We start from the raw sequence: 26,505 nt of genomic DNA, 5'->3' as shown, positions 1-26,505 counted from the left end.
GACTGGAAGTCACTGGAGGGTTCTGAGAAGAAGAAGGACATGATCTGAATTATACGTCAATGACATCACTCTGGCTTACCTGTTGAAAAGGAGTAGGCCAATCTAATTAAACCATGATGGTAGTAAAAACAATAATGTCTAATAAACAGCCATAACATAGTTAATATCCAAAACAAGAAAGGCTCATCAGGGGGGTGGGGGTGGAAGGGATTGGGGGTTTGGGATTAGTAGATGCAAACTATTATATATAGGATGGATAAACAACGAGGTCCTACTGTATAGCACAGGGAACTATATTCAATATCCCATAATAAACCATAATGGAAAAGAATATGAAAAAGAATATATATATATAAATATATATAAACTGAATCCCTTTCCTGTACTTCAAAAATTAACACAATATTGCAAATCAACTATACTTCAATAAAAAAAATTTAAAAAAAAAGAATGGCTCATCAGCCAAAGGAGAGTGGACATGATTGGAGACAAAGTACTTTGCACTTTTTGACTGAGGTGTGAGAATATTAATATTACCACTTTCTTATTAGCACATATGTTTAAATTTCTGGAGAAACCACTAGTTTGATATATATAAAAATATATATATATAAATATATTATATATATATATAATATATATATTTCAAACCAGGAATGGGTAGAAAAAAGAAGGAAACTGACAATTAAAGCAATAAAGGACAGAGAGAAGGAAAAGAAGATACAGAACAAGTGGGACAAATATAAAGCACAAAATAAGGTAGCTGAAATTAATCCATACACATTGATAATCATATTAAGTGTACGTAGACCGATCTTGTTAATTAAAAGACAAATATTGACACAGTAGATAAAAAGCAAAAGTCATAGAAAATTGTTCTCAAAACTAATTTATAATGTAAAGACAGATGATAGAGCAAATATAAAAATGAGATAAAGTATAATTTTTAAATAGTAACCCCCAAAAAGCCAGTGTAGCTCTACTAGTATTAAGATAGCCATAGAATAATAAAATATTAAATTAATATATAAATATATACACACACACACTTAAGTAACATAGCTTCAAAATATGTAAGGGAACAACTGACAGAAAAACAACGAAATATTTACAATCCACTATTAGAGTTGGAGAATTAAACATACCATCTTTGGTAACGTCAAGGAGTACACTCTATTCCTTCCCCTCCATCCAAAAAAAGATCAAAACAGGAAGAATACAGAAGCTCTGAACCACACAGTTAACAAAGTTGAGCTAATAGATATACCTTGACTGTACAATATATGTTCTTATAAGAATATTGTATCCAGTCATAAAGTGATTCTAGCAAATGGAAAGTATTGGTATCAAATAGACACATGCTTCCAGAGCACAATGCAATTAAAGTGGATATTAGCAAATAAAAAATAAGAAACATCACAGAGAATGGAAAGGAATTAGAGAAATATGAGTTTGGGGGAAAAAAAGATTGGTGCTACATACAGGCCTTAACATCCATCAATAGTGAGCTATCTGGAGAAATGTTTCCTTTCTATTTTCACTTATGACAGAATAACTGGTTGCAGTTGCCTTTTCCCTGCAAACGTTTGGTGTGTCAGTTTCTTTTTCAATGACTTTACGAAACCTCTGGCTTGACCTTAGCTGGGGCAAGGAAGGTTCTTGTGAGAGGGTGAGGTCAGGCAGCACGAAGCTCCCCTTCACTGAAGCTTCCATTTTAGCCTCAGGGGGGTCAGCTCCCCCTGTATGACAGAGAAGTCAGCCAAGTCTGTCTTCTGAGCCTGATACCACTTACTTCTCAGAGCTTTACGGCTTCCTACTTCTATTTTCAGCACGTTCTTTTCCCTAGGCGCTCTGGGACCTTCAGTTAGCAGGGAGAATAATGATAACGTCACTCATAGAGAACTGTCCTCTCTTGTGAGGCCACTTACAAAATGTAGATTTAAGGGGTAATCAACAAACAGCCAAACTAAGGAATAGTGACGTGTAAGGGAGCCGCGGGAAAGGTTAGGGTGGTGAGAACGGGAATGGTTGCTAAGTCCCTCCAGTCGTACTCAGGCCCCTGTTTAGTGTGCTCTGATACAGCTGGGCTGGTTCTTGATTTTCTCACGGATGTTAGAAAGACTGTCAATGTTAGAAAGAGCGCGTGTGCCTATTATAGAAGGAGAAGGAGGGAGAAACATAGGCATGAGAGTGATATGCAGCTCTTTTATTTGTTGAGAGTATACCTGCAGAGAGTTCAGTAAAACCCTTAAGACCACTTTTATCAGAGCCTCCTCCCTGTTCCACTTCCTATCTGTCTTAGGGCTGAAATGTTATACGAAACGGTCTAAGTCTAAAGGTATGATGCATCTGAGGCCGAGTGAATTCATTCTTCTAAGAGAGAATCTGAATTGTTAGTATTCATTTGGTCATGCTGTGCTTTCATGTATAACTTTAAAATGCTTTAATGGAAGAAGTATCTCTTTATATACCCACTTTCCCTCTCCAAAAAGCCTTTCTCCAAAAACCACTAGTCTCAGGAAGTTTGAGGACAGGTGTTAGAACACTAGGAACTTGAATTTTCTAACATCACAAAACTAGTCCATGGTAAATTTGAGACAAGTCTTGTCCATTTAGTTCAATACACACACACACACACACACGCCCTTCCTGACTTCAATTTTACTGAACGTAGTATAATATTTGTCTACACTATGTTCTTTGGTTCTTTAAGGGCTATGGCTTGTGGCTTGTAAGTTCTCCAACTAATGAAGATAACACCTTAGGTCCCTTATTTATCTTCTTCCTCTTGAAGAGTCATTATTTTGTGACATGTCACAGTTTCTTCTGTAGCTTTGAGGCTCTTTGAAACGTGCTCATATTATTCAGTAGCAAGGCAGGTAAAAACTGATATTGCATTGCTAATTCTAATCTTCCGATTAAATAAGGAAACGCAGTGTTTTTGCCCCACATAAGGAAAAAAAGCACGTTTGCAGTGATTAGCATCACAGTTAAAATTTACGTGGTATGCAACCATCCTTCTAATTTTGCAAGAAACATTCTACGTCACCTTCAATTTCCTCACATTCTTTTCAATTTTCCTAATACATCAAATAGGGTACGTATACTTGTTTTTTTTAGTGGTAATAATTAAATAAAAGAGCTTCATGAAAATATTTCTATTAATTATGTACTATTAATCACCACATCCATGACCTTTTCTTAGACCACCTGCTCTTGGATCTTTCTTCCTAGGAAAAAATCCTTCCCTTACCCTAGTTAGTTAGGGAGACCTATCATTCCAGTTTGCCTGGGACGCTGAATTTTAGCATTGAATGCCCTCAGTGTAAGCAAAGCAGGATAGTTGGTCCCTCTAACTCTAGCCCACCCTCCAGCTAATTTCTCTTCTCTCTTTTATATCAAAATTTCTCCACTGAGTACTCCACACTCTCCTTCTTCATATCTTAACCCTCTAATTTACTCCTGAACGTACTTCAGCTGTGCCTCTGCCTCGATCATTCCATTACCCTGGATCTTGTAAGAGTCCCCAGTGACTTTTATCTTTTGCCAAAGGAGACTTGCCATTTCTTACCTCGGTGGACCCTGCTATTAGATTTTATACTGCTGATCACACCCTCACTGAAGCTCTTTACTCCCAAGGCTTGTATAGCATCACAGCTTTCTGGTCTCCGACTATTCTGACTCTTATTCACAGGATTTTCTCTCTCCACTTGTTTTCTGAAAGATGATTTTCCTCAAGATTCTACACTTGATCTTCTTCTCTTGTCACTCTATAAACCCTTTCCCTGGCTGATCTCACATACTTTCTTGCTGAAAGTGAACCATCCCCTAATTAGAATGATAACTTCAAAAACTACACTTGCTACCCAGACTTCTTGGGAGCCAACTACCTGTTAAACATCTATACCTGTATGTCCCAGATGCACTTCAATAAAACTGAAAATTTTCATATGACCTCTAATGACCTTCATTATGATCTTCTTGCTCTCTCCTCTTTCTTTGTTGTTGGAATAATCAACTATTATTCAACTACACTAAATATTTTTTAACTTTAAAAAAATTTTATGGAAGTATAGTTGATTGACAATGTTGTGTTAATTTCTGCTGTACAGCAAAGTGATTCAGTTATACATATATATATATATTCTTTTTCATTATGGTTTACCCCAGGATACTGAATATAGTTCCCCTAGCTACACAGTAGGACCTTGTTGTTCATCCATTCTATATATAATAGTTTGCACCTGCTAATCCCAAACTCCCAATCCTTCCCTCCCCCTTGGCAACCACAAGTCTGTTCTCTATGTCTGTGAGTCTGTTTCTGTTTCATAGATATGTTCATTTGTGTCATATTTTAGATTCCACATATAAGTGGTATCATATGGTATTTGTCTTTCTCTTTCTGACTTACTTCACTTAGTATGATAATCTCTAGATCCATCCATGTTGCTGCAAATGGCATTATTTCATTCTTTTTAATGACTAATATTCCACTGTATATACGTACCACATCTTTATCCATTCATCTGTTGATGGACATTTAAGTTGTTTCCATGTCTTGGCTGTTGTAAATAGTGCTGCTATGAACATAGGGGTGCATGTACCTTTTTGAATTTTAGTTTTGTCTGGGTATATGCCCGGGAGTGGGACTGCTGAATCACATGGGAACTCTATTCAACTACGCTAAAAATCTTAATGTCATCCTTGATTATATTCTCTTTCATCTCCATTGATCCAATTACTAAGTTTTCAACTTTACCTTAGATATTGTTCTTATATTGGTCATTCCTTCTCCATTCTTATTCTCATTTCCTAGTTTCAAGAAACCTTCTTTTGTCTGAATATCATCTCTACAGCCTCCTAAATCATTATATCACTATAGCTTTGCCTTCCAAATCTGTTCTACTTAATAGGACTTAACAGTTCTGGTAAACAGCACACAGTATAGTGTTTCACACAGCATTACTTACATAAAACCACACAGGCACTTTTCCTATTGTACTCACCACATTGCAAGCTATCTACCTATTTATCACTCCCACTCCACCCCTACCAAGACAGTGGTACACTCATTAAGGGGGAGCCATGCTTTATTTATCTTTGTATCCCTAGTGCCTACCTCCACGGTTGGCGTGTGATATGGCCGTTCCAAGTATTAAGCAGGAAGATGCTCAGCACAGTCTTCACCTATGTGCTTTCTGAGCTTCTCTAACTTTACTCTCCCGACCCTCTCTTCTAAAGGGATAAGACCATGGTGTACGTTTCTATTTACATATCACCAAAACTACTTCACATGTAGGACATGCTTAATAACTAGTTACAGAATGAATCAATGAAGGAATGAATGAATGGGTGAATGACTATGTTTAGAGACACAATCACAGATACAATTTAGAAGTAGTTCAAAAACCCAAATAATTCAAAACATACTTTCTTTTAAGCCTTTAGGTTGGTTAGAAAATATATTCCCATCTAAATGTGAGCAATTCATAAAATATTTTACACATGTTAAATTCTTATTGAATTTATTCAGTAAGGTTTTAATTTTTTATACCACTTAAAAATGGCTTAACCTTAAGAGCACTAAAGGCATTTTGTATTTTGTTTAATTTTAGAGGATATAGTAGAGTTTGCATAAAAAACTCGGAGACTTATCTAGCATATTTTTAATGATATAACAACATATTTTGACAGTTTTAAAGACTTATATTTTAGAAATAAAGCCTTAAAATTTTTTTATCATAATATTTGGAAATGGAAAAATTAGAAAGGGAATTATATATTGTTTGTAATTTTCAAGGATATAATAAATGTTTTTTTTTCATAATAAATGTTTAAACTACCAGCTTGGTTTAATTTAGCTACATTTTCAAAGACTATTTCAAAAGACTAATGAAAACTTAAGCACAACTTCATTAATTAATTTATACTGACTTAAAAGGAAGAGTCTGAAATATTGCCAAGAATATGAAAGGTGTTTTTTTCTTTTCAGTCTTCACACTCTCTTATGGTAACATTTAATAGTCCTTCTGGTATTCTTAGCTCATTTAAGTAGTGTGATGAACATTACTATTACTTGCCAGATGCTTAGTGTCTGGAGAAAAGAATGCAGTTTCAAGACTTTTTTTCCATCTGATTCAGTACTTTATATTTTACCAAAAGGTCAAAGCTATATAGAATAAAAATTATGTATCAAAGTCTCTCCTTTCACTTTTCGTGAAATCAATATATAGTATAACAGAGGTAGAATCCAGTGGCATTTCGAATGGGAAATTAAGATCAATGTAGATCATTTTAATTTTAAATTCCATTAATATTAAACAGCCAGTTGTTTATGTAATATAATCCCTTCACAATGATAACCAACTATCTTCACATAATTGTTTTCTATCTAAGGGCAGCAGTTTTACATAATAAGAAATCTAATCCAATATAAATGTAGCATGATAGGTTTCATATATGAACCAGAATTGTTCAATGAATTTTGAAAATTAATGTAAATTCTTATGTGTGTATGTGAATAGGTATGCTTGTGTATTCATAGCTTTCCATATTTAGTAGTGCTAATTTTCAGAGTTTCAAAAAAGTAACAAGAGAAAATGAGTCACACATTTGACTTCCAGAAACATCTGAACTTGCTACTTATGAGATCTTTAATTCTTGAAAATTTGTGGGAGTATTTATTTTCATTAAAATAAATTCACCTGGATTTCATAGCTAAATGGACTCATGTCTGAGATTAGTAATAGTTTACTGAGGTAGATAGTTTCTGGAAAGTAATTAAACAAAGTGGTTTCTACTCTGTAGTTTTAAATACACACGGAAATGCATTTCAGGATTCTGCCACACTCAATCCTTTAGTACAATCTTCATTTTCTTCTTGATTCAGAGAAAAATGTATTATCTACTTATCTACCTAGTTGTTCTAGGGCTGAGATATAGCCCCATATCTCAAAAATAGCTGAGGGTAGCCAACTCATCCCAGTTTGCCTAAGAATTTCCAAATAAAATAAAAATCCTATGTCCCAGGAAATCCCTTAGCCCTAGACAAACCTACTGAGAGACGAACCAAACTTTGAGATAAAGAGCCTTACCTTAACATCATTGGTGTTCATTCTTGTTCCTTCCTTTCCCACAAAAATATCATCAATATCCACGAGAATGTACCTGTCCAAGGACAATGTAAGCCTCTTCCCTGACAAGAAGGAAACAGCATCTATGAAGATGAGCTTATGCAACCAAAAGTTCAAGTTGCTGCCAAAAAGAACTCTGTGAATTCCATCATGGAGCCCCAGGTCGTGTATGACAGTGGCATAAAAAGCACCTTTAGGGATGGGAGGAGAAAGGTTTTCTGGGGTCTTTACTTTGGCAAATATTACTGGTTGGTAGGCTGAGTGATTAATCTGGAAAATGGTCCAGTCAGTTCCAGGTAAAGAACCTTTTTCAAGCTTAGAAGGTTTGGTCACATGAAGCAATGGAGAATGAGGATTAATACAACAATCTTTTACTGCAAGGTTTCCATATACAGAAAAAGGGAAACCTTTCAACTGAAAACTCTGTAGGCTCTTCTCGCTAGTTTTGTGGAATCCAATGACACCCACACCATATTCAACACAGTATTTATCTAAAAGGCTTCGATTCCAAGAGTCCATATTTATATACTTTAAAATATTCTCATAAATAATGAGAATGTATTTGCCTTTAGTTTTTTCTATAAGTGCTGGGAGATCCCCTTTTCCAGGAGCAATTTCAATGTGATACTGGAATCTGCTAGATTCTAGAATCATAACGATGTCTTGACCGAGCGATGAGTACTGGCTCTCCACAAACACCAGGACTGTGGGTTCTGTCCTTGAGGCATCAGAAAGCTTCCTTGTCTTCACTTCCATCAGCCTGTATGGTAGGTGCTGGAAGTCCCCACAGTCTACTTCTGAAGCCATCTCAGACAGTTCATTTTCCTGTTTGTAGCCACTGTACAGGTAGTAAGCAGAAATAATAATGCTCACCATACAGAATGTGGCAAGCAGAATCACCGTCCTTTGAAAGTGTCTGTGCAGCTTCATGATAAAACTCATGTTGTATATACTTCCCTCAGACTGTTCCAATAGAGGCACCAGAAAAAAATAAAAGAAGAAAAGAAAAGATGATGTTTCAGACACTTTTCCAGCCTCAATCAATAGTTTATGTCACCATTGCAGCACATTTGTGTCACTTGATCAGGACTCACAGAAAATATAATCTGAAAAGTAGAATAAAATGCAATAGAATATCAAACATTCAGTCTGCAGCATTAAAATGAGCAAGTTCTTATCCTTGTGACTGGCACAAGTGGCAACCTGTGAGGCACATGAACTGGTGTTTGGTAAGTAAGAAAACCTCTTTCCTTCTCCCAGATCTGAATGAGGACATGGAAGGGGCACAAAGAGGGAAAGCCCTCCACTGTACAGAGGTCTCTATCCCTAGTATAGAAAAGATGTTGGACTAACAAGGAATTGCCTCTTACTCCTTGAGCTTTGCATCAAATTCTGTAGATCATATAGACCTAAGATCACAGAGAGGTCACCTGAGCCATACATTGACATATCATGTAATACAGGCTCAAACTATGTGTTTTTAACTGCATACACTGAAAATTCATAAAAGTTTGGATATATTTCATTAAATGCTACTATTACGACAACAGTTTCTGCTTTTTAGAAAAAGTTCAGTAATTATATAAAAAAACTACCATAAAAGTGTTTTTAAAAAACATAATGAAAACAACTGCAACTTCATGAAACACTTTGTTATGCTATAATTTCAAATCCTTTTCAAGTTTCAGAAACCTCTGAAAAATTTAGTAACTTTTGAAAAATAATAAGAAAGAAACATGGGTGCTTTTTAGATTAGAAGTTATTAGAGTCTTACGGTCCTGGCACTTTTCATGGAAATATCATGGAATATAAAAAAATTTAAGAAAGGTATTATTATTGTCCATAAGGCAGGCTGAAAGCTAGCTGAAGACAGCTGAAAGTGCTAGTGGAGAACATCGTAGTTGACGTTCTTCACAAGATTAGGGTTTATTACACTTCTGTCTCATATTGTCACTTTGGTCCTGGTACCTTCTAAGTAAAATGATAAGGTTAGAATAAATGATCACCAAGAACATTCTGGCTCTAAAATTCTGTGATATTCACCTCTGAAATAAGCAATGAGCAATATGTTGAATAATATATATTTATCTTTATGAACAATATAATATTCTGGAATGTAACTGCAGGATATTTATAGGATAAATATCTTATTTAAATTATATATTGTGCTTTATTCATTCAAATATTTAGGGAATCTATATCATTCATTCAAATATTTATGGGATAATTATCTTTCTATTTAAAATATAAATGTTCAGCAGAGTGAATTTCTTTAAAGGAGACAAAATTATAAGGTAGAGACAGTGACCAGAATGCAAACAATAACGTATGGGTTGTTGATTAGAGACAAATGACTGGCACAGGATGAGAGAAGACAGATACCATGGCAAGTGGGGGAGTCTGCAATGTGTCAGGGGTTGGATTCGGGCAGAGCCTTGAAGGATGAGGGTAAAATGAATAGGCATCTGAGACGGAGGTAATTTTACAGAGGCAGGTGTGAGTACAATACTGGGTAAGGGACACTCTGATGAAGAGTTGAAGGAAAGAGTGAGGAACAGCTAAAAAATAAACAATAAAATATGGGTAACTCAGATTATAGAGAGATTAGATAGCATAGAAGTTCATTGTTGAGAAAGCCTGTAGGGAGCCATTAAACTTTCCTGATTTGGGAAATAACACGATAAGGGTGAGATTTTGCGGGGTGGGGGGGAGTGAATTAATCAAGAATGTGGAATATATCCCAGAGCAGTGTTAGAGTCAACTCTGGCAAAAGCCAGTATAGGCTCCTTTCTCACAGTCCAATCACGGACTGTTAATGCTCACACAGCAGACAGAATGTGGGCAGGGACAAGTCTGTGGGACACTGCAAAGAAAGGAGGTGCTGAACTTCATATTTCATGGAAGGTCTCTGGTACACCACCCTTTGCCAAGTAAAATGCCATTAAGGGCTCTGAAATGGTCTCAAAGAAATCCTACTCTTTTAAACATTCTCACATAGGTTTCGATGTAATTTAAGCAAATCAAAATTACCAGGACAACAGAGAGTTTTCATTGTAACTGTAGTTATTTCACTTTGAAAAGTAACTGTACTTTTAAAGTTAGGTACATGTTTATGAATACTGTAATAGTCTGAGGTATAATAGCAGGATACAAAATCTCACATCTCTCTAGGCTTCTGTTTCAATTTTAGCTGTGAAGTGTTTTTGACTGGATATAAAACGTATTACCACATTTTGCATTTCAGATAGCAGTGTCTCATAGTTTGTTCCTATTTTCAGAAGTGAAAGGCATGTGATTCATAAAATTCTTACCTATGATAAGGCAGAGTGGTGAGGAATATTTGGTCTCACTATGCAGGACAGTTATTAGGAACCTATCAAATTATCTTCTACATTAGCAAGTATAAAATACTGAAAGACATGTCTTTTCCATTAAACGCTTCCAGTGTCCTCCTGAAGCCAAAGGGAATTCCAATGTGTACGTCCCTGAGTGTAGGATTTGGTCTAACATATTTAAATGGATACATTAAGATTCTCTTAAGTTTTCTGCAAACCTTTTTTGGCTGCATATCTCACTTCGCTGTGGTCAAATTTAGTCTTTGGGGTGGACTCGCAAAACTTCCTGTTCCTACTGCAACCTCGTCCACCACCAACAACTTCCCATGCTCTCTCTGTCTCCGTTAGCTCTGAAAATCTCGGGATGGACTGAATTGTTGCTGTTACTCCTTCCTCTGCATTAGATGGCCCTGTAGCAGCTTCTCCTGAGCCTTTCACCAGTGGGGCATCACTAACAAGACAGTTACATAAGGAAAATTAAACTCCTCCACACAATTCCCCTGTGAAAACTTCTCAGCGTGGAGCTGACCTAAACATGGTAAGACTCAGCAGTCACACACAGCCATTGTGGAAAGTATCTTTCCTTTGTACTTCTTGACACTATTATAATTAAAATTCTGTTTAAAGTCAGTCTCCCCTGTTTAACTGTAAACTCTAGGAGAGTAGAGATAATGCTTCTTTTGTGTATCACTGAGCGCCTAGGGTCAGGCACAGAGTAAGCACCAAATGGCTATTTGTGGAATTAGTTGAATACAATGGCATATTAACCTTAAAGGTTAATTTGACCCTTCTACTTTATTCTAATGCCATAAATTATTTTTAAGGCTACACATCACTATTAATGATTACAATTATCCATACATTTGCTGGATTTAATGTCTCTGTTTTATTCATTACTAAGAAATATATTCATACCATCCCAACATGGGACAAAAGAGCAACTATGGTAGATATTAAATCTTCACCCACCCAAAGATACCTTTGAATTAATCATTCTGCAAGCAGTCTTTAGGTATTTATTGAACACCTGCTTTGGGCTTAGTGCTGTACTAGGTGCTGCGGACACCACAGAAGTAATTTTAGGAATGATTCTTGTCTGTAGAAGCATGGTCTCTATGGGGGAAATGAGACTTGTGAAACAGCAGCCAACACTATGTTGCCCATAATAAGTAGTGATTTGTGCTGTACAGACTCTATCTATTATAAGTTTCAGAAGAAAGGGCAAAAGAGAGTAATGAAACTTAGGAAAGTCAGTGGCACCTTCTAAGAGACATGGTGCTTGAGGGGGACATGGCATGATGGGCAGGATTTGGGTACCAGGATGAGGTGAACACATCAGGCACAAAAACCTGGCAAAGTTGAAGAAATGAAATGGTTACAGTGTGTTTATCTGAGAGTCAGCCTAAACTAATTGGAAGGCACTGTGTGTTGGGTTGAAAATGGGAATAACATGTGATTGAAAGAGTACTGCAGATTGATGAACGTTCTTGGAAGTGATTGTGAACGCAAGAGTGTGAAACAGCATTGGGTGTATCTGAACAGAAGAGAGACAATAAAAATAGTGTTTACAGATGATTAGTGTAGCAGTGACATCCAGAATGGACAGAGAGCAGTAATATGAACAGAGAGAGTACACGCTGCACTGCACGCAGTGAAGAAGTAGGTGGAGTCCGGGTAGCCCAGCTAAGATGCTGCTGCATAATCCAGGTGGGGGGTGGTCTGAGTCCAGACCAAGGTGGTTATCAGAGAGAATGAAAACAAAGAGAGACTTGGGAGGCAAAGAGAAAAGGAAATGATTACTGGTTGGGGAGAGGGCAGGCTTTGGGACTAGAAGAATAAAAGTGCCAGTAGGGCTTCCCTGGTGGCGCAGTGGTTGAGAGTCCATCTGCCGATGCAGGGGACGCGGGTTCCTGCCCGAGTCCAGGAAGATCCCACATGCCGCGGAGCGGCTGGGCCCATGAGCCATGGCCGCTGAGCCTGCGCCTCCGGAGCCTGTGCTCCACAACAGTGAGAGGCCTGCGTACCGCAAAAAAAAAAAAAAAAAAAAAAAAAAAAAGTGCCAGTAATAAAAACACCTTGGAGCGGAAATTGACTTGAGCTAGTGATGGACACTCAGGGTTCAGGCAGGTGACTAAATGATGTGTGGGGAGAGAGCAAAATCACCGTGTTCTAAAAAATAGTTGGATGACGACAAATAAGAAAGTCAAAGAAAGGTTTGAAATTGATGGGTCACGGGTAAATCTCAATATGCTACACACACTCAGTCCCTCAGGAAAGTCCTTCTGGCCAACTCCACGCCTCCCCCCTTTAGGCCAGGTCTCCAGATTACATACTCTAATTATAATTACTTTTCCTTTGGGGCCTTTATCAAAACTCTTATTATTATTAGCAACATGATTTGTTTAATGTCTGTCTGTTTTGTTAGACTGAAATTTCCAAGGGTATAGGATTTGTGTTATTCCCAGTGATCTTTCAAACAAGACAAAGGATAAAAACATATTTAAAGGCCAAAAAGATCAACAGGTAAACCCTTTGGTACAATGACAATAGTGTTCTTGAAGGGCTCTCACAAAAATATATTGAAAACTACAGACTTCTGCATGGTCTGAAGGGTTCTGTGAATGACTGAAGAACAGGCCCACGAGCCTGCGTGTCAGAGTTTCCTGGACACAAGTGTCTGTCTTAGAAGCATAGAGCTGACAGCTGGGGTTGGACTTGGCCACCTATTCGACCTGTGATGAGGAATATGCTGAATGACCAAGAAACTGATGATGACATTTAGAAAATCAACAAACCATTTAGGCAGGCATTTTGGAAGAGTCACAGTAGATACGGGAACGTTGCAAGGTTGGGCTGGTGATAAGCCTCACCACCTCATCAGGATTTCCTATAAGGCACACTGGAGGAAATTACATCCTGTGGGAAGGCAGAATAACAGCAACAGCCCGGCTAACATTAAAGAACACTCACTATATGCCAACATGGCCCTGGGCCCTTTAAAGCCTAAGTAACCTGCCCAAGATGCCTCAGCTTGTAGTAGCTGAACTGATTTCGAACCCGACAGCCTACAGCAAAGATACCGTCCACCTGGGAAGGGAAGTGCAACACATCCCTTTCATGCTAGGGACATGCAGGAAATGGATATCAGGCACCTCTTTAGATGCTGCAGTTTCCTCATGAAATGGGGGATACTTGTGGTACCTACTTAATAGGGTTTTGATGAGGATTATGAGTTAAAAGTATAAAAAGCTCTTAGAAAACTGTCTGGCACAGAGAATGAATATATTAAAGGTTACCTGTTATAATGATGATGACGATGATGATGGTATAAATAACATAATAAATGAGAGAAATATCCTGAAGATGGCTAATAAAAATGTATTAAGGGTTCATAAAGGGATAGCTACAAACATTCTAGTATAAGCAGAGTGGTGGGAAGTACAGGAAGTCCACTTCTGATGCAGAAATCTAAAGTCAGATGGATCTCAGTGCAGAGGAAGAGGCCCAATAAGCGGCATAATTGGCACCGTGTCCATCCTTGGCCTTCTTTTAATCCCGCCCCCCCCTTTTCCTAGATAAGCTCATATACTCCCTGGCTTTCATTACCCTCCATGCTCCCCCAAATTCCAAATGTTTATTTGTAACTCAAACCTCCTTCCTCTGAGCTCCAGGACTCCAAACTGAACTATCGATTTGGTATAATAACAACTCACAGTAACTGTGCCTTTTCTTATTATAGACCCACCGCTCCTTGACTCCACTGGAATCATGTCACAAGCAAGCTTAACCTGTCCATAACTGAATTTGTGATCCACCCTCTAACACCATCTTCATCTTCCCACAACCATCTGGTGGCTCACCCTTGACACCTTCTTTTCCCTCACTCCTGCTTATCTAAATAGACCCAAGAGCTCTCATTTCCATTTTCTAAAACTCATCTGACCCAGTGCTTTTCTCTCCTTTTCCAGGCAATGTCCCTCTCACCTGAACTACGACAACCACTAGCCCCGCCATAAACACTCTTGGCTCCCGCTATACTTTTTTCAATCCAGCATCAAAGTACAAATCTGATTGTTTCTTCCAAGCTAAAAATCCGACAATGGCTGCCTATCTCACTCACGGATTAAAACCCAAATTCCTATACACATCCCACAAGACACTGAGGTATGCTTCCCACTCTGACATCTCAGGCCTGATTCGATGGTGTGCTCCCAGCTAAGCTCCAGGCAGGAGCTCTGCCTGGAGCTCTTTACTGACTCAGGGTCTTCTTACATGCTGTTTGTTCTCTTTGTCTGGAAGTTTTCTCTGCTCTTCTCATTTGGTTTCATTGTCCAAATCCTGTGGCTCTAAGCATAAATGTCTCTGCCTCACAAAAGCCTCCCTGATTCCCTAGATCTGTCAGGGCTCCCTGTAACACACTCTCACATCACCATCTACTTGAACTCTGCAGCACATTCCATAGTTATAATGTGATTAGTCATGTTCCATAGTTAGTCAGTCATGTGATTTTCTGCGTAGTATTTCTTCATAGTTGGGAAGAATCTGTAAGTACTTGCCCTGTTCACTTCTGTATTCTTGATATCAACACATCCCACTGAATACTTGAAAAATGAGTGAAAAAGAGCCTCTACTAAGTTTTACAAATAGCAGCTGCATTCACAAACCAGAGCAGTCACGAAGTCAAACCATCTTCCATGAATGAACACCCTCCATCAGTCACGTCGGCCTCAGTCAGGGTGATAACATAAACACTGTGAACGGCAGTGACCACCTTGACCACAGCCACAAACCAGGCACATCCACAATGTACCTTTTACTGACTCTTACTCAAATACCGATTTCCCCCTTCCTGATATTTTTCAGAATTCAGAGTGGTTAGGGTTGTTTTGCAATGCATCTGTTTTTAAAAAGGAAAACATCTGTTTTCCACCGAGGAAACATTAGCCATTATTTAATTATCTACATTAATGAAAGGCGGAGGGAGCAATATTTGGAATCACAGGCCATTTCATATACATAGTGAAGAACTGACTATATACAAACATACAGTTGGCAAAACATTGCAAAATCTGCAAGGAGAAGCACCTACTTGTCACTGTAACCTATCTTTTTTCTTCCACTAACACCCAACATCATCCCAAAGTAAAAATCAATTTCCAAATGGAATAGAATCATGTTGGCAGCACAAGAAATGTGAAAAAAAGACTGCCATCTGGAAAATGAGTATTAATAACTAAAGAACTTCAGGTTCTAACATAAATGAAAGATATTTAAAAGATCTTGACAATATTCCTCTTTCACAAAATTAACCGTATTTTATAGTGTTGAAAAATTCATTGGGAGGCCTCAAATACATTACGTGAATTTGCTAAAAGTAATTCAGTGATATTAAAAAACTGACAAAGAACATGCTTTTCTCTGAGAAAGAATGTGTGAAATTCTGTCATATTTATTGAACCCTGCTGTGGTAGACAAGTAAGATGCTGATTTGCATGGAGTACAACCAAGAATAATACTCTGTCTCTAGAACTGTTTTTTTTGTTTTTGTAAGATGGATGGGAGAAAAGCTGCACTTGGGGATATTAGCTTTGTTTGATATATTGATGCAAAATGACTTTCTATTGCAATTTGCAATTATGAAGGAAAGAATTGCAAATTGCAATTATGAAGGAAAGAATACATTTGTTCAATTCCCTCAGTGTTATGCCATGAGGTGAGGCAAGAGAAGAAAACTATCACACTGCTGCTTGCTGTTTGCTCTGCCTGTATGACTTATAGGGGAAAAAGTCTGCCTATATCCTCTTAAATTCAACTAGAATGTATGTATCAGTACATGCCTAACAGCAGGGCATTATGATACTGCCAGTGCAGCTTTCAGGATATAACCTTGTCATTTTTGTCCTCTTCAGAGACATGGGAAAAAGAGATTATTAACCCAGTCTCTTATGGTTTGCCTAGACCATAAGATGTAAAGTTACATAAAAACTCTCCAGAAAGTAGGCATAGAGGGAACTTTCCTCAACATAATAAAGGCCATATATGACAAACCCACAGCCAACATCATCCTCAATGGTGAAAAACTGAAACCATTTCCACTAAGATCAGGAACAAGACAAGGTTGCCCACTCTCACCACAATTATTCAACACAGTTTTGGAAGTATTAGCCACAGCAATCAGGGAAGAAAACGAAATAAAAGGAATCCAAATTGGAAAAGAAGAAATAAAGATGTCACTGTTTGCAGATGACATGATACTATACGTAGAGAATCCTATAGATGTTACCAGAAAACTACTGGAGCTAATCAATGAATTTGGTAAAGTAGCAGGATACAAAATTAATGCACAGAAATCTCTGGCATTCCTATACACTAATGATGAAAAATCTGAAAGTGAAATTAAGAAAACACTCCCATTTACCATTGCAACAAAAAGAATAAAATATCTAGGAATAAACCTACCTAAGGAGAGAAAAGACCTGTATGCAGAAAATTATAAGACACTGATTAAAGAAATTAAAGATGATACAAATAGATGGAGAGACATACCATGTTCTTTGATTGGAAGAATCAACATTGTGAAAATGACTCTACCACCCAAAGCAATCTACAGATTCAATGCAATCCCTATCAAACTACCACTGGCATTTTTCACAGAACTAGAACAAAAAAATTCACAATTTGTATGGAAACACAAAAGACCCCGAAATGCCAGAGCAATCTTGAGAACGAAAAATGGAGCTGGAGGAATCAGGCTCCCTGACTTCAGACTATACTACAAAGCTACAGTAATCAAGACAGTATGGTTCTGGCACAAAAACAGAAAGATAGATCAATGGAACAGGATAGAAAGCCCAGAGATAAACCCACGCACATATGGTCACGTTATCTTTGATAAAGGAGGCAAGAATATACAGTGGAGAAAAGACAGCCTCTTCAATAAGTGGTGCTGGGAAAACTGGACAGCTACATGTAAAAGTATGAAATTGGAACACTCCCTAACACCATACACAAAAATAAACTCAAAATGGATTAAAGACCTAGATCCAAGGCCAGATACTATCAAACTCTTAGAGGAAAACATAGGCAGAACACTCTATACATACACCACAGCAAGATCCTTTTTGAACCACCTCCTAGAGAAATGGAAATAAAAACAAAATAAACAAATGGGACCTAATGAAACTTAAAAGCTTTTGCACAGCAAAGGAAACCATAAACAAGACCAAAAGACAACCCTCAGAATGGGAGAAAATATTTGCAAATGAAGCAACTGACAAAGGATTAATCTCCAAAATTTACAAGCAGCTCATACAGCTCAATAACAAAAAAACAAACAACCCAATCCAAAAATGGGTAGAAGACCTAAATAGACATTTCTCCAAAGAAGATATACAGATTGCCAACAAACACATGAAAGAATGCTCAACATCATTAATCATTAGAGAAATGCAAATCAAAACTGCAATGGGATATCATCTCACACCAGTCAGAATGGCCATCATCAAAAAAATCTAGAAACAATAAATGCTGGAGAGGGTGTGGAGAAAAGGGAACACTCTTGCACTGTTGGTGGGAATGTGAATTGATACAGCCACTATGGAGAACAGTATGGAGGTTCCTTAAAAAACTACAGATAGAACTACCATATGACCCAGCAATCCCACTACTGGGCATTTACCGTGAGAAAACCATAATTCAAAAGAGTCATGTACCAAAATGTTCATTGCAGCTCTATTTACAATAGCCAGGACATGGAAGCAACCTAAGTGTCCATCAATAGATGAATGGATAAAGAAGATGCAGCACATATATACAATGGAATATTACTCAGCCATAAAAAGAAATGAAATTGAGTTATTTGTAGTGAGGTGGATGGACCTAGAGTCTGTCATACAGAGTGAAGTAAGTCAGAAAGAGAAAAACAAATACTGTGTGCTAACACATATATATGGAATCTAAAAAAAAGAAAAAAAAAGGTTCTGAAGATCCTAGGGGCAGGACAGGAATAAAAACGCAGACGTAGAGAATGGACTTGAGGACACGGGGAGGGGGAAGGGTAAGCTGGGACGAAGTGAGAGAGTGGCATGGACATATGTACACTAACAAACATAAAATAGATAGCTAGTGGGAAGCTGCCACATAGCACAGGGAGTTCAGCTAGGTGGCTTGTGACCACTTAGAGTGGTGGGACAGGGAGGGTGGAAGGGAGGGAGACGCAAGAGGGAAGAGATATAGGAACATATGTATATGTATACTGGTTCACTTTGTTATACAGCAGAAACTAACACACCATTGTAAAGCAATTATACTCCAATAAAGATGTTAAAATTTTTAAAAAAAGATGTAAAGTTACAAATCAGTTTTTGGCTGTTTTAGGGCAGTTTACATGAACCAGAGAAGCAGAGGCAGCCAATCTGCAGAGTCGATAATGCAAAAAGAGCAGAGAGGAGCAATGAAAAAATATGATAGGGAGTCCTGAGGAGGTCTGAGGTCCTGGTTCTCTTACTCTCCATCCTATGGGTGCATCAATGAAGAAGTTAGACAAATTCTTCCTCTGTTGCCTTGGGCATCTTTTAGAACAAGTGACACAACTCATTTGGGAAGCGAGGAGGAAGAAATCACCTAAACTAGATTATATATACCCCATTAGGGAAGGCACCACATATAAGGGTTCTGGGAACCGCTTTAAGTCTGGAACAATAGTTGGTGCTGAGTAAATTTTTCTTGAATAAATGAATGATCATTTCATATGTAAGGGTAGAAGTAGTGGAAATGAGTAGAGTGGTACATGAATTTCCTATATTATATCAAGAGGCATATCAAGCACAAATATTTGAAACATATAGAGTTACAATGTAATTTAGTTGTTAAGGGCATGTGCATTGGAGCCAGACTCAAACTGAATCCCAGCTTTACCACTTGGCAGGGATGCCATCTTAGTCATGTAGGTAACCTCTCAGTGCCTCAATTTCTTCATCTGTGAAGTGGAAATAATTACAGTATCTACCTCAAATAATCTTTGTGAAGATTGCATGAGCTGAAAATTAGTAAGTAAAGTGCTTAGAACAGTGCCTGGTACACATAACCATTCTGAGCGTTAGCTGTCATTTTAATGACTTAACATATGTACTACTAAAATTCTAGACTGTAGTACTCAGTAAGTTTATTCTCAGTAAGTTTAGTTTTGCATTATTCTTTACTTTTTTTCATGTCTTTTTGTCCTGTACTCCAGAACAATTTCCACAGTGTTGGGCAATAAAGAGGATACGAAAGGATCTCTGAGATCCTTATTTTCCAGGTGAGGGACCAAGGCCCAGAGTCAGCAAGGGAGTTGTCCAAGGCTACAGTTCTCACGGCAGAACCAGACCTAGAATCCAGATCTAACTTCATGTTATTCTCAAACATTGTAATCAAAGAAAAAGATTTTAAAGTGAAATGTACATAAAATGGATACCCATCACGGAGCTGCTAAAAGGTTTTAGTATAGAACTTTAATACTTGATTTTTTGGAACAGGTAGTGAAGAGTTACAGCCCTCATTAATTTGTAGGAGTTTTTGTAAAATAATTTATTATACAGGATACTTGCAGCAGGGCCTGACTTTTTTTTCTAGTTATGTAACTTACGTGAAATTGATGAAAAATGTTTAGCTCAACTTGAAGCGATAAATCACTCATTGTGATGTCCCAGAGCCTAAGGATATAGTTTTTATTAAAAACAAACAAGCAGACAAATAAATCAGTTGGTTTTCTAAAACCAATTCTTGGGTATTCTAAGAGAAACTTCAGTTATAAAACAACTGTGAGCATTGTTCACAACTATGAGCATTGTTCACACTAGTTACCATTATAATGCAAGCTCTTACTTTTGTGGCCTGGCAGCATCCTCGAATAAGGACAGGTGTTCAGAGTTCGTGCATTTCAGTGTGAGTGCTCATCACCAACAGCCACAGCACAGGATAAGTAAACTTCCACTGTCTTTCCCCTATTGTCTAAACTGTTAAGCAATTAGAAGTCCAAGGCATTTACTTAGTTGAGAATAGTGTTTTTATCACCAATTCTATGTCGCTGTTTTTCTAGCGCATACAAATCACCAAAGTATTTTAACCTCAAATTTTATTTAAATTTAAAAGTTGCCACTAATCACCAAAGAACAGTTGAGATTCAACCAGGATTCAAGGAAGTCATATAAGATTCCCTGAATTAAAAGAAAAATTTGTAATTTCTTTATCATTTTAAAATTCTTAATGACAAGTCAACCTTTGAATTTATAGATTCTAGCTCATAATAACTTCTTCAGCAGGATATATTGTTCAGAAAGAAAGAACCTCAAATGCCTGGGTATCACTTCCACTATATTTTTTTCAACAAACCTTTCAGTTATACCACAAATTACTCTAATATTTGCCATAATCTTCAGAAACAATAGTTTTCTCAAGAAAATGTATTAAAAGAAATGGTATACTATAACTCAACTCAACTGAACTATAACAAATTTCTCTAGAAAGAGATAAAAGTTTTATTTTATCTAAAATATTTTAGTAATGTGAGAATCTTTATTCTAAAGACTATGTAGAAAATTAACTCATGTGACCAGTTTAATATCAATATTTACTTAGACAAAGAAAGAAGGCTTCTGCTTTCCCATCAAGACCATAAACAAAAACAATAAAAATATCAGAGAGGTGGCAGATACTGTCTGTGTTAACTGGAGAAAGAAAAGGAAAAGAGTTTCTGTTAAGGCAAGCCTCTTGATATGTTCAGTACTATTTTCCAAAAGAATCTCTTTCAAATTTATTTTTGAAATCTACTTCTCAAATACAATGTTAATAGGGAGCTATGGCTAAAGAAAAAGGGAAAAAATGCCCTTCAGGTGAATATCAGATGTTTGAGAGTTTCTCTTCCACATCACTCTGCTCTCTAGTGGTGAACAGCAGTGTTCAATAGTTGATAATGTATTTTCTAAGAAAAAGAAAAAGTGGATTTGAGGTCAGTTTCTCATGTGTCTCAATATCTGATTTGTATTTTAATATTAAGATTTAGTTGTTTACATTACTTAGGAATGAATTCCTTTAAACTCTTCCAGATTACATATGTTGCCATACTCCAATATGTTTATAAAGAATATGGATAAATTTCAACTTTAAATGAGTTTGAGGCTTAAATAGTTTCCAGATATTAGAAGAACTAGAAGAACTTGTTGGAAGATGATCTAGGTAAACCCCTTAAAAAAATGAAACTTAGTTCTTCTTCAGAAAAAGTGGATATATTAAATGGAAGAATATGTATTTTCTTTTAACTTAAAGCTTCTGTATTCAATACTTAGGCTATTTCTTGCCAGTTGCATTTAATTTTATTAACTGTACAATTTAACATAATGTTTATAAAATGAATTGCATCAAATAGAAAGATTTGTTGAGGATCATTACTGTATAGTTAAACAGGTATAGCTTAAATCTCTAATGTTGCTTACAAATTTCTAGTCCATCAAGCAACAGACATTTGTTCTAACAAATCTACTGCAGAATAATTACAAGTTCTTGGTGGAGATCTTAAACAATTATAAGGGATCATCCCCTTAACACTTTAATTTTATAAAAGAGAAGCTTTAATATTACACCGGGAGAAGACAGTTCTTTATTTCACTCAATTTAATTAAATCCTCTATTTCTTCTATAAAGATAAAATTAGGCACTTACTCAATCCTGAAATTCTTAGATTAATTAAAAACAAAGTTGCTACTCCTACATTTATGAGTGAGCCATTAATGTATAGTATAAATAAATAGACACACTTACCTGGAATGAAAACAGAAAGAGCTGAAAACGCTTGAGAAAGTTTCAATAGATAGAAAAGAAACTGAAACAGCAGTATCCACTACCACCGGCTCAGCCTTTTGGCTTTTGTAAAAAGTGGCAGCAATAACCAGTTCAGGCCCAAGTACCCTTGTGTTATGTAACAACTCATTAATATTAGCCATCAAACTGCTACCAAGCTGCTGAGGCACTAGAGGGCAAGAGTGTCACATGCAAGACCGGTCGCCAAGGGACAGGTTTGGGTACCACTTTGGGAAGACAGATGCTAACTAAGCTGATAAATAACACAATGCCTTAACGCAGCAGCGAACTTGTAATGTTCCTCAAACAATATTTAAAATGTCAATTTTCTGTCTAGCTGAAGAGTTAACAGATTAATAAATATGCATAAGCAAATAACCACACCATGCAAAACTTTCGGGATTATATTTACAAACCTACAGTCATCCAGGAAGCTTTCTTTTTTTCTTCACTGTCTAAATAAACTTATTTAAAACAGTAGGGGAAAGGACAATTAAAACGAGTGGCGGTTTCAGGACCCCTTCAAACCGCGAGAAACTTGCCCTGACCGTGCGCGCCGCCTCTGGAGTCCGCATTCCAAGTCGCCGAGGACTGCCCGGTCCCTGGTGGTTTCCTCGGGCTGCGGGCGTCCGCGGGATCCGCCTTCCCGGGTCCTCAGCCTCCGCGGCTCCTCGCGGCAGCCCCGCCGTTCGGGCTTCTTTCAGGGGCGACGTGGTGCCGGGAGCCCGGCGGGGGCGGCCCCGCCCTCGCACGCCCGGGTCCCCGCGGCCGCGTCCGGTGGGCGCCTCGCGGATCCAGGAGGGCGGGCGGCGCCGGGCGGGAGCGGCCGCGGGGCGAGCACGGCGGACGCGCGGGGGGCTCGTGCGCTCGCTCCGACGCGCTCCGCGGCCCCGGGACCCGCCCGGCAGCGCCGGCGCCGCCCTCACGCTGCCTCACGGCTCCCGACCCGCCCGCGCCCGCGCCCGCCCGCCGGCTTAAGGGGAGGAGGCGGGAGCCAGGGGGCTGGAGGCGCCTTCATCCGCCCGCCTCGCACCCGGGTCTGCCTGCCCAGCCCTCGGCTTGGGGACCTCGGGCGTCCCGCCCCGGTCGTCCGGTTCCGACGGCCACTGCGGGCAGTATTGGTAGCGGCCGCCAAGGATGAGAAGGGTTGCGCCGCGTGGGAAGTGGGTGCGAGTCCTTGAGGCGGCGCTGGGAAGGGGGGCGGGCTCACCCTCGTAGTCCCCTCTGGTCACGCTCCCGCCAGTGACACTGGACCTGGCAGAGCAAGGCGGGCGGCTTCGAGGTTGTAAGCAGGGAATTGCCACTATTTGCGGGCTTTCTAAAGGCCACGTGTTCCAGCTCCTGAAGACAAATGGAAGGCCAGCAACTGGAGCAACATTTTGGATACAAGGTGTGAGGTTACACTCTTCTGAACTATAGGTTGATCAGGAGCCTCAATCGAATGATTTTTTTTGTTTTTTCTTTTAGATTCCATTTTGACCCACTAACATAGCATATGTGACAGTTTTACTAAGAGGGGGAAGTGGATCTACTAATGATAACTTGTAGTGGATATTTGTGGTTTTGCTTTGCAGCTACTCGCTCCTCTTCATGGAAACAGTACCCTCGTTTATTTTGAGGATCGTACCAGCACCCCTCGGCCCATAAGCTTCAGGTGATGTCAGCCACTACTATGACTCACTGGGTGACCCACGACTCAGGTATGGCCATTAGAAGCATTATGTCTTCCTGGTAGCTAGGACTGGTTTACAGAAAAGTATATGACCAAGTCTGGCCAGTCAGAGACAAGAAAGCACCGTTTTGGGACTTTTTTTGGCCCCCTTAAGAAAGGGACTCCCTTCCATTGGACTTTGCAGAGTGAGTTGTGAGCTTAGAGCTTCTTTGTGTCACCATGTGAAGTCTGGGAATGAAGCAAATACTCAGGCATACCTGTGAGATGGAGGAAAGCTAAACCTAGATGGGGATATTTGAGCTCTGAACCCAGCTGCTGCTGAAAAAAGGTCCTAACTTTGGATATTTTCAAATACAAATCACCAAATTCAGTTTTGTCTTAAGGCAGCTTGAGTTGAAATTTCTGCCTTGTTGGAATTGAAAGAGACCCAAATGATACAGAAATTAAACATTTTGGTCGTTTATTAACTTTAAGGGAGCATTTGGATACTGTATAGCGAGATCTTCGATTAGATTCTCATGTTTTGAGTTAGCTTGAAAATTTAAAAAGCCTGAAAGTTGTGTATTCTTTTTGCTCTTTTGATAAAGAGGTTACAGAAGTAACTGAACGAATTACTCCTTCTGGAAGCCTATGAAAATGTCAAGATGGTAGAATTCTTTTGCCAGATGACATGTATTAGATTGTTTTTTTAATTAATTAATTAATTTTGTTGTGGTCCCCCCCACCCCCCACCCGCCGGGAGTCTTGTGCCTTTCAGGAATTTTAAGAACTTACATTTTTTTTTTAAATGCATCTTTTCCAGAGAACTTGCTCTGTCATCCAAGCACCTTTACAGTCTTCATTTCAGTTATAAAAATAAAAAAAAAGAAAAATTATTGAACATCTAAATGGTCCACCTACTAAATATTAAATAATATTTTAATAAGAAAATAAAAGCAGGAACCTTCCCTGCTCTTCTGTTACTTATGTATTGATATAGGGATAGGATGTCAGGCTCTTCTACAAGATTTCAGGAAATAGAAAAGATTCATGAATCTTTGATTGGAGGCGCAAATTTCCTGAATCTTTGGGGAGAATTGCTACCTTCACCAGTGATTGCTACTCTAACCATCTAACTGGAAGTACAGACACCTTAGGATTCTGTGTTGTTTTCCTATGAGATAGTCAAGTCTTATAGCTCTATTCCACAAGTTCCCATCAGTGCACATATGAAATTTAAGCCAGTGTAATAGCAGATAGATATGTTGCCTATATTTCCTTCTTCTTTACTTGCCCATATTTCCTTCCTCTTTACTTGCCCAGCAGAGGGTAAAGAGGCAATAGATAGCAGTGTCAACCGTTGTCCCCTCTAGCCTTTCCTTCCTGTCTTCTTCCCTAACCCAGGAGTATGAAGGCCGGGGAATAATTTTTCCTCCCAAGAGATTCCAGTTTATGCAACACTCATTTTAGACAGCAAAGAACCTGTGGCAGTGGCGGAAGCAGAGGTGGAGAAGATGTTCTAGCCCAGTGTCTCACATTTGTAAAGAACCTCAAATTTAGTATAATCTCTAAATGAACTTATACAATATTTTTTAATGTGATAAATGTGTTAGCTTTGGTTTAGACTTATGGGATAAACCACAGTTTTTGTATCTACCTTTAGCATATCTACTATTACTATTTACGTAAATACTGGAGACCTCAAAAATGGAAGTTCAGGCTTCTGTCAACCTCTGAGAAGCCCTGAGGTAATATGAAATATATTTATCAGAGACCCAGCTCTGTAAATCAAATACCTGTGGAAACCATTAATAAGAAAGAAAAAGAACAAAACTATGCCCTTTTGTATATTGAAATATTCAACCCTTGTATTTAGTCACTCTGAAATAAGACACTGAATGATGGAGAGTTAAGAATTTATGCTTTGTATAGTTTAAAAATTATTTGTATCTTTTGATGTTTTTTTTCCCCCTGCCTCTAAGTACTTCTATGTGGAGGTGATGATTATGAAGGATTGGGAAACTCATTTCAATTTGCAGTCTTCTTCTATTTTCAGTGTCTAAATTAAAGCAACATACTATTCTAACAAGTTTTTAAAAATGCAAGTGTTAATAAAGAATACATCAGTATTTCTGACCTGAAATAGCTAGTAAGTGTAGTATTACTTTTCTTGAAAATATTCAGCTTGGATCTATAGTTATAGTAATCAATGACACTGTTAAGCTGCTGAAAGGTAATGGATGAAGATTTGAAAGAAAGCATATTCTAGCTAGAAACTGCTAACTCAGCTCAAGGAAATGTACCCCAGCTTTCTTCATTGTCTCAAGAGATGTTAAGTGAAAATAGATCAAAACCAAAAATCTCCCCAAAATAATTGGTTAGGAGGAAGAGAAATGGAAGTGGTATCCGGCTTCTCAAAAGCCACAGAAAAGATGAATTTTACCTGCCTCTAGGTCTCCTTGCAAACATGCCTGTGAAAAGTGTACAAGGTTGAATTAGTAGTATGAAAGTCTTGTCTTATTTTATAAAACACCAATTTAAACTTAATAGA

The 26,505-nt window shown here is 38.2% G+C and overlaps 1 protein-coding gene across 1 annotated transcript in view; it reads right to left on the bottom strand.

Annotated features, from left to right (window-relative positions):
• The window catches only part of LOC101289454 (N-deacetylase and N-sulfotransferase 3), a 157,520-nt gene extending 134,345 nt beyond the window's left edge, over positions 1 to 23,175 (bottom strand). The window contains exons 1-2 of the mRNA XM_012531333.3: positions 22,852 to 23,175; positions 7,095 to 8,239 (exon numbers count right to left, since the gene is read on the bottom strand). Of these exons, the coding sequence (XP_012386787.1) occupies positions 7,095 to 8,075 (981 nt within the window). The 5' untranslated portion in view covers positions 8,076 to 8,239; positions 22,852 to 23,175. The remainder of the gene's footprint in view (positions 1 to 7,094; positions 8,240 to 22,851) is intronic.
• Between the last annotated feature and the right edge of the window lie 3,330 nt (positions 23,176 to 26,505).

The sequence above is a fragment of the Orcinus orca genome, chromosome 4, assembly GCF_937001465.1.
Source record: "Orcinus orca chromosome 4, mOrcOrc1.1, whole genome shotgun sequence".
NCBI lineage: Eukaryota > Metazoa > Chordata > Mammalia > Artiodactyla > Delphinidae > Orcinus > Orcinus orca.
This window is presented reverse-complemented; position numbering and strand designations above follow the sequence as displayed.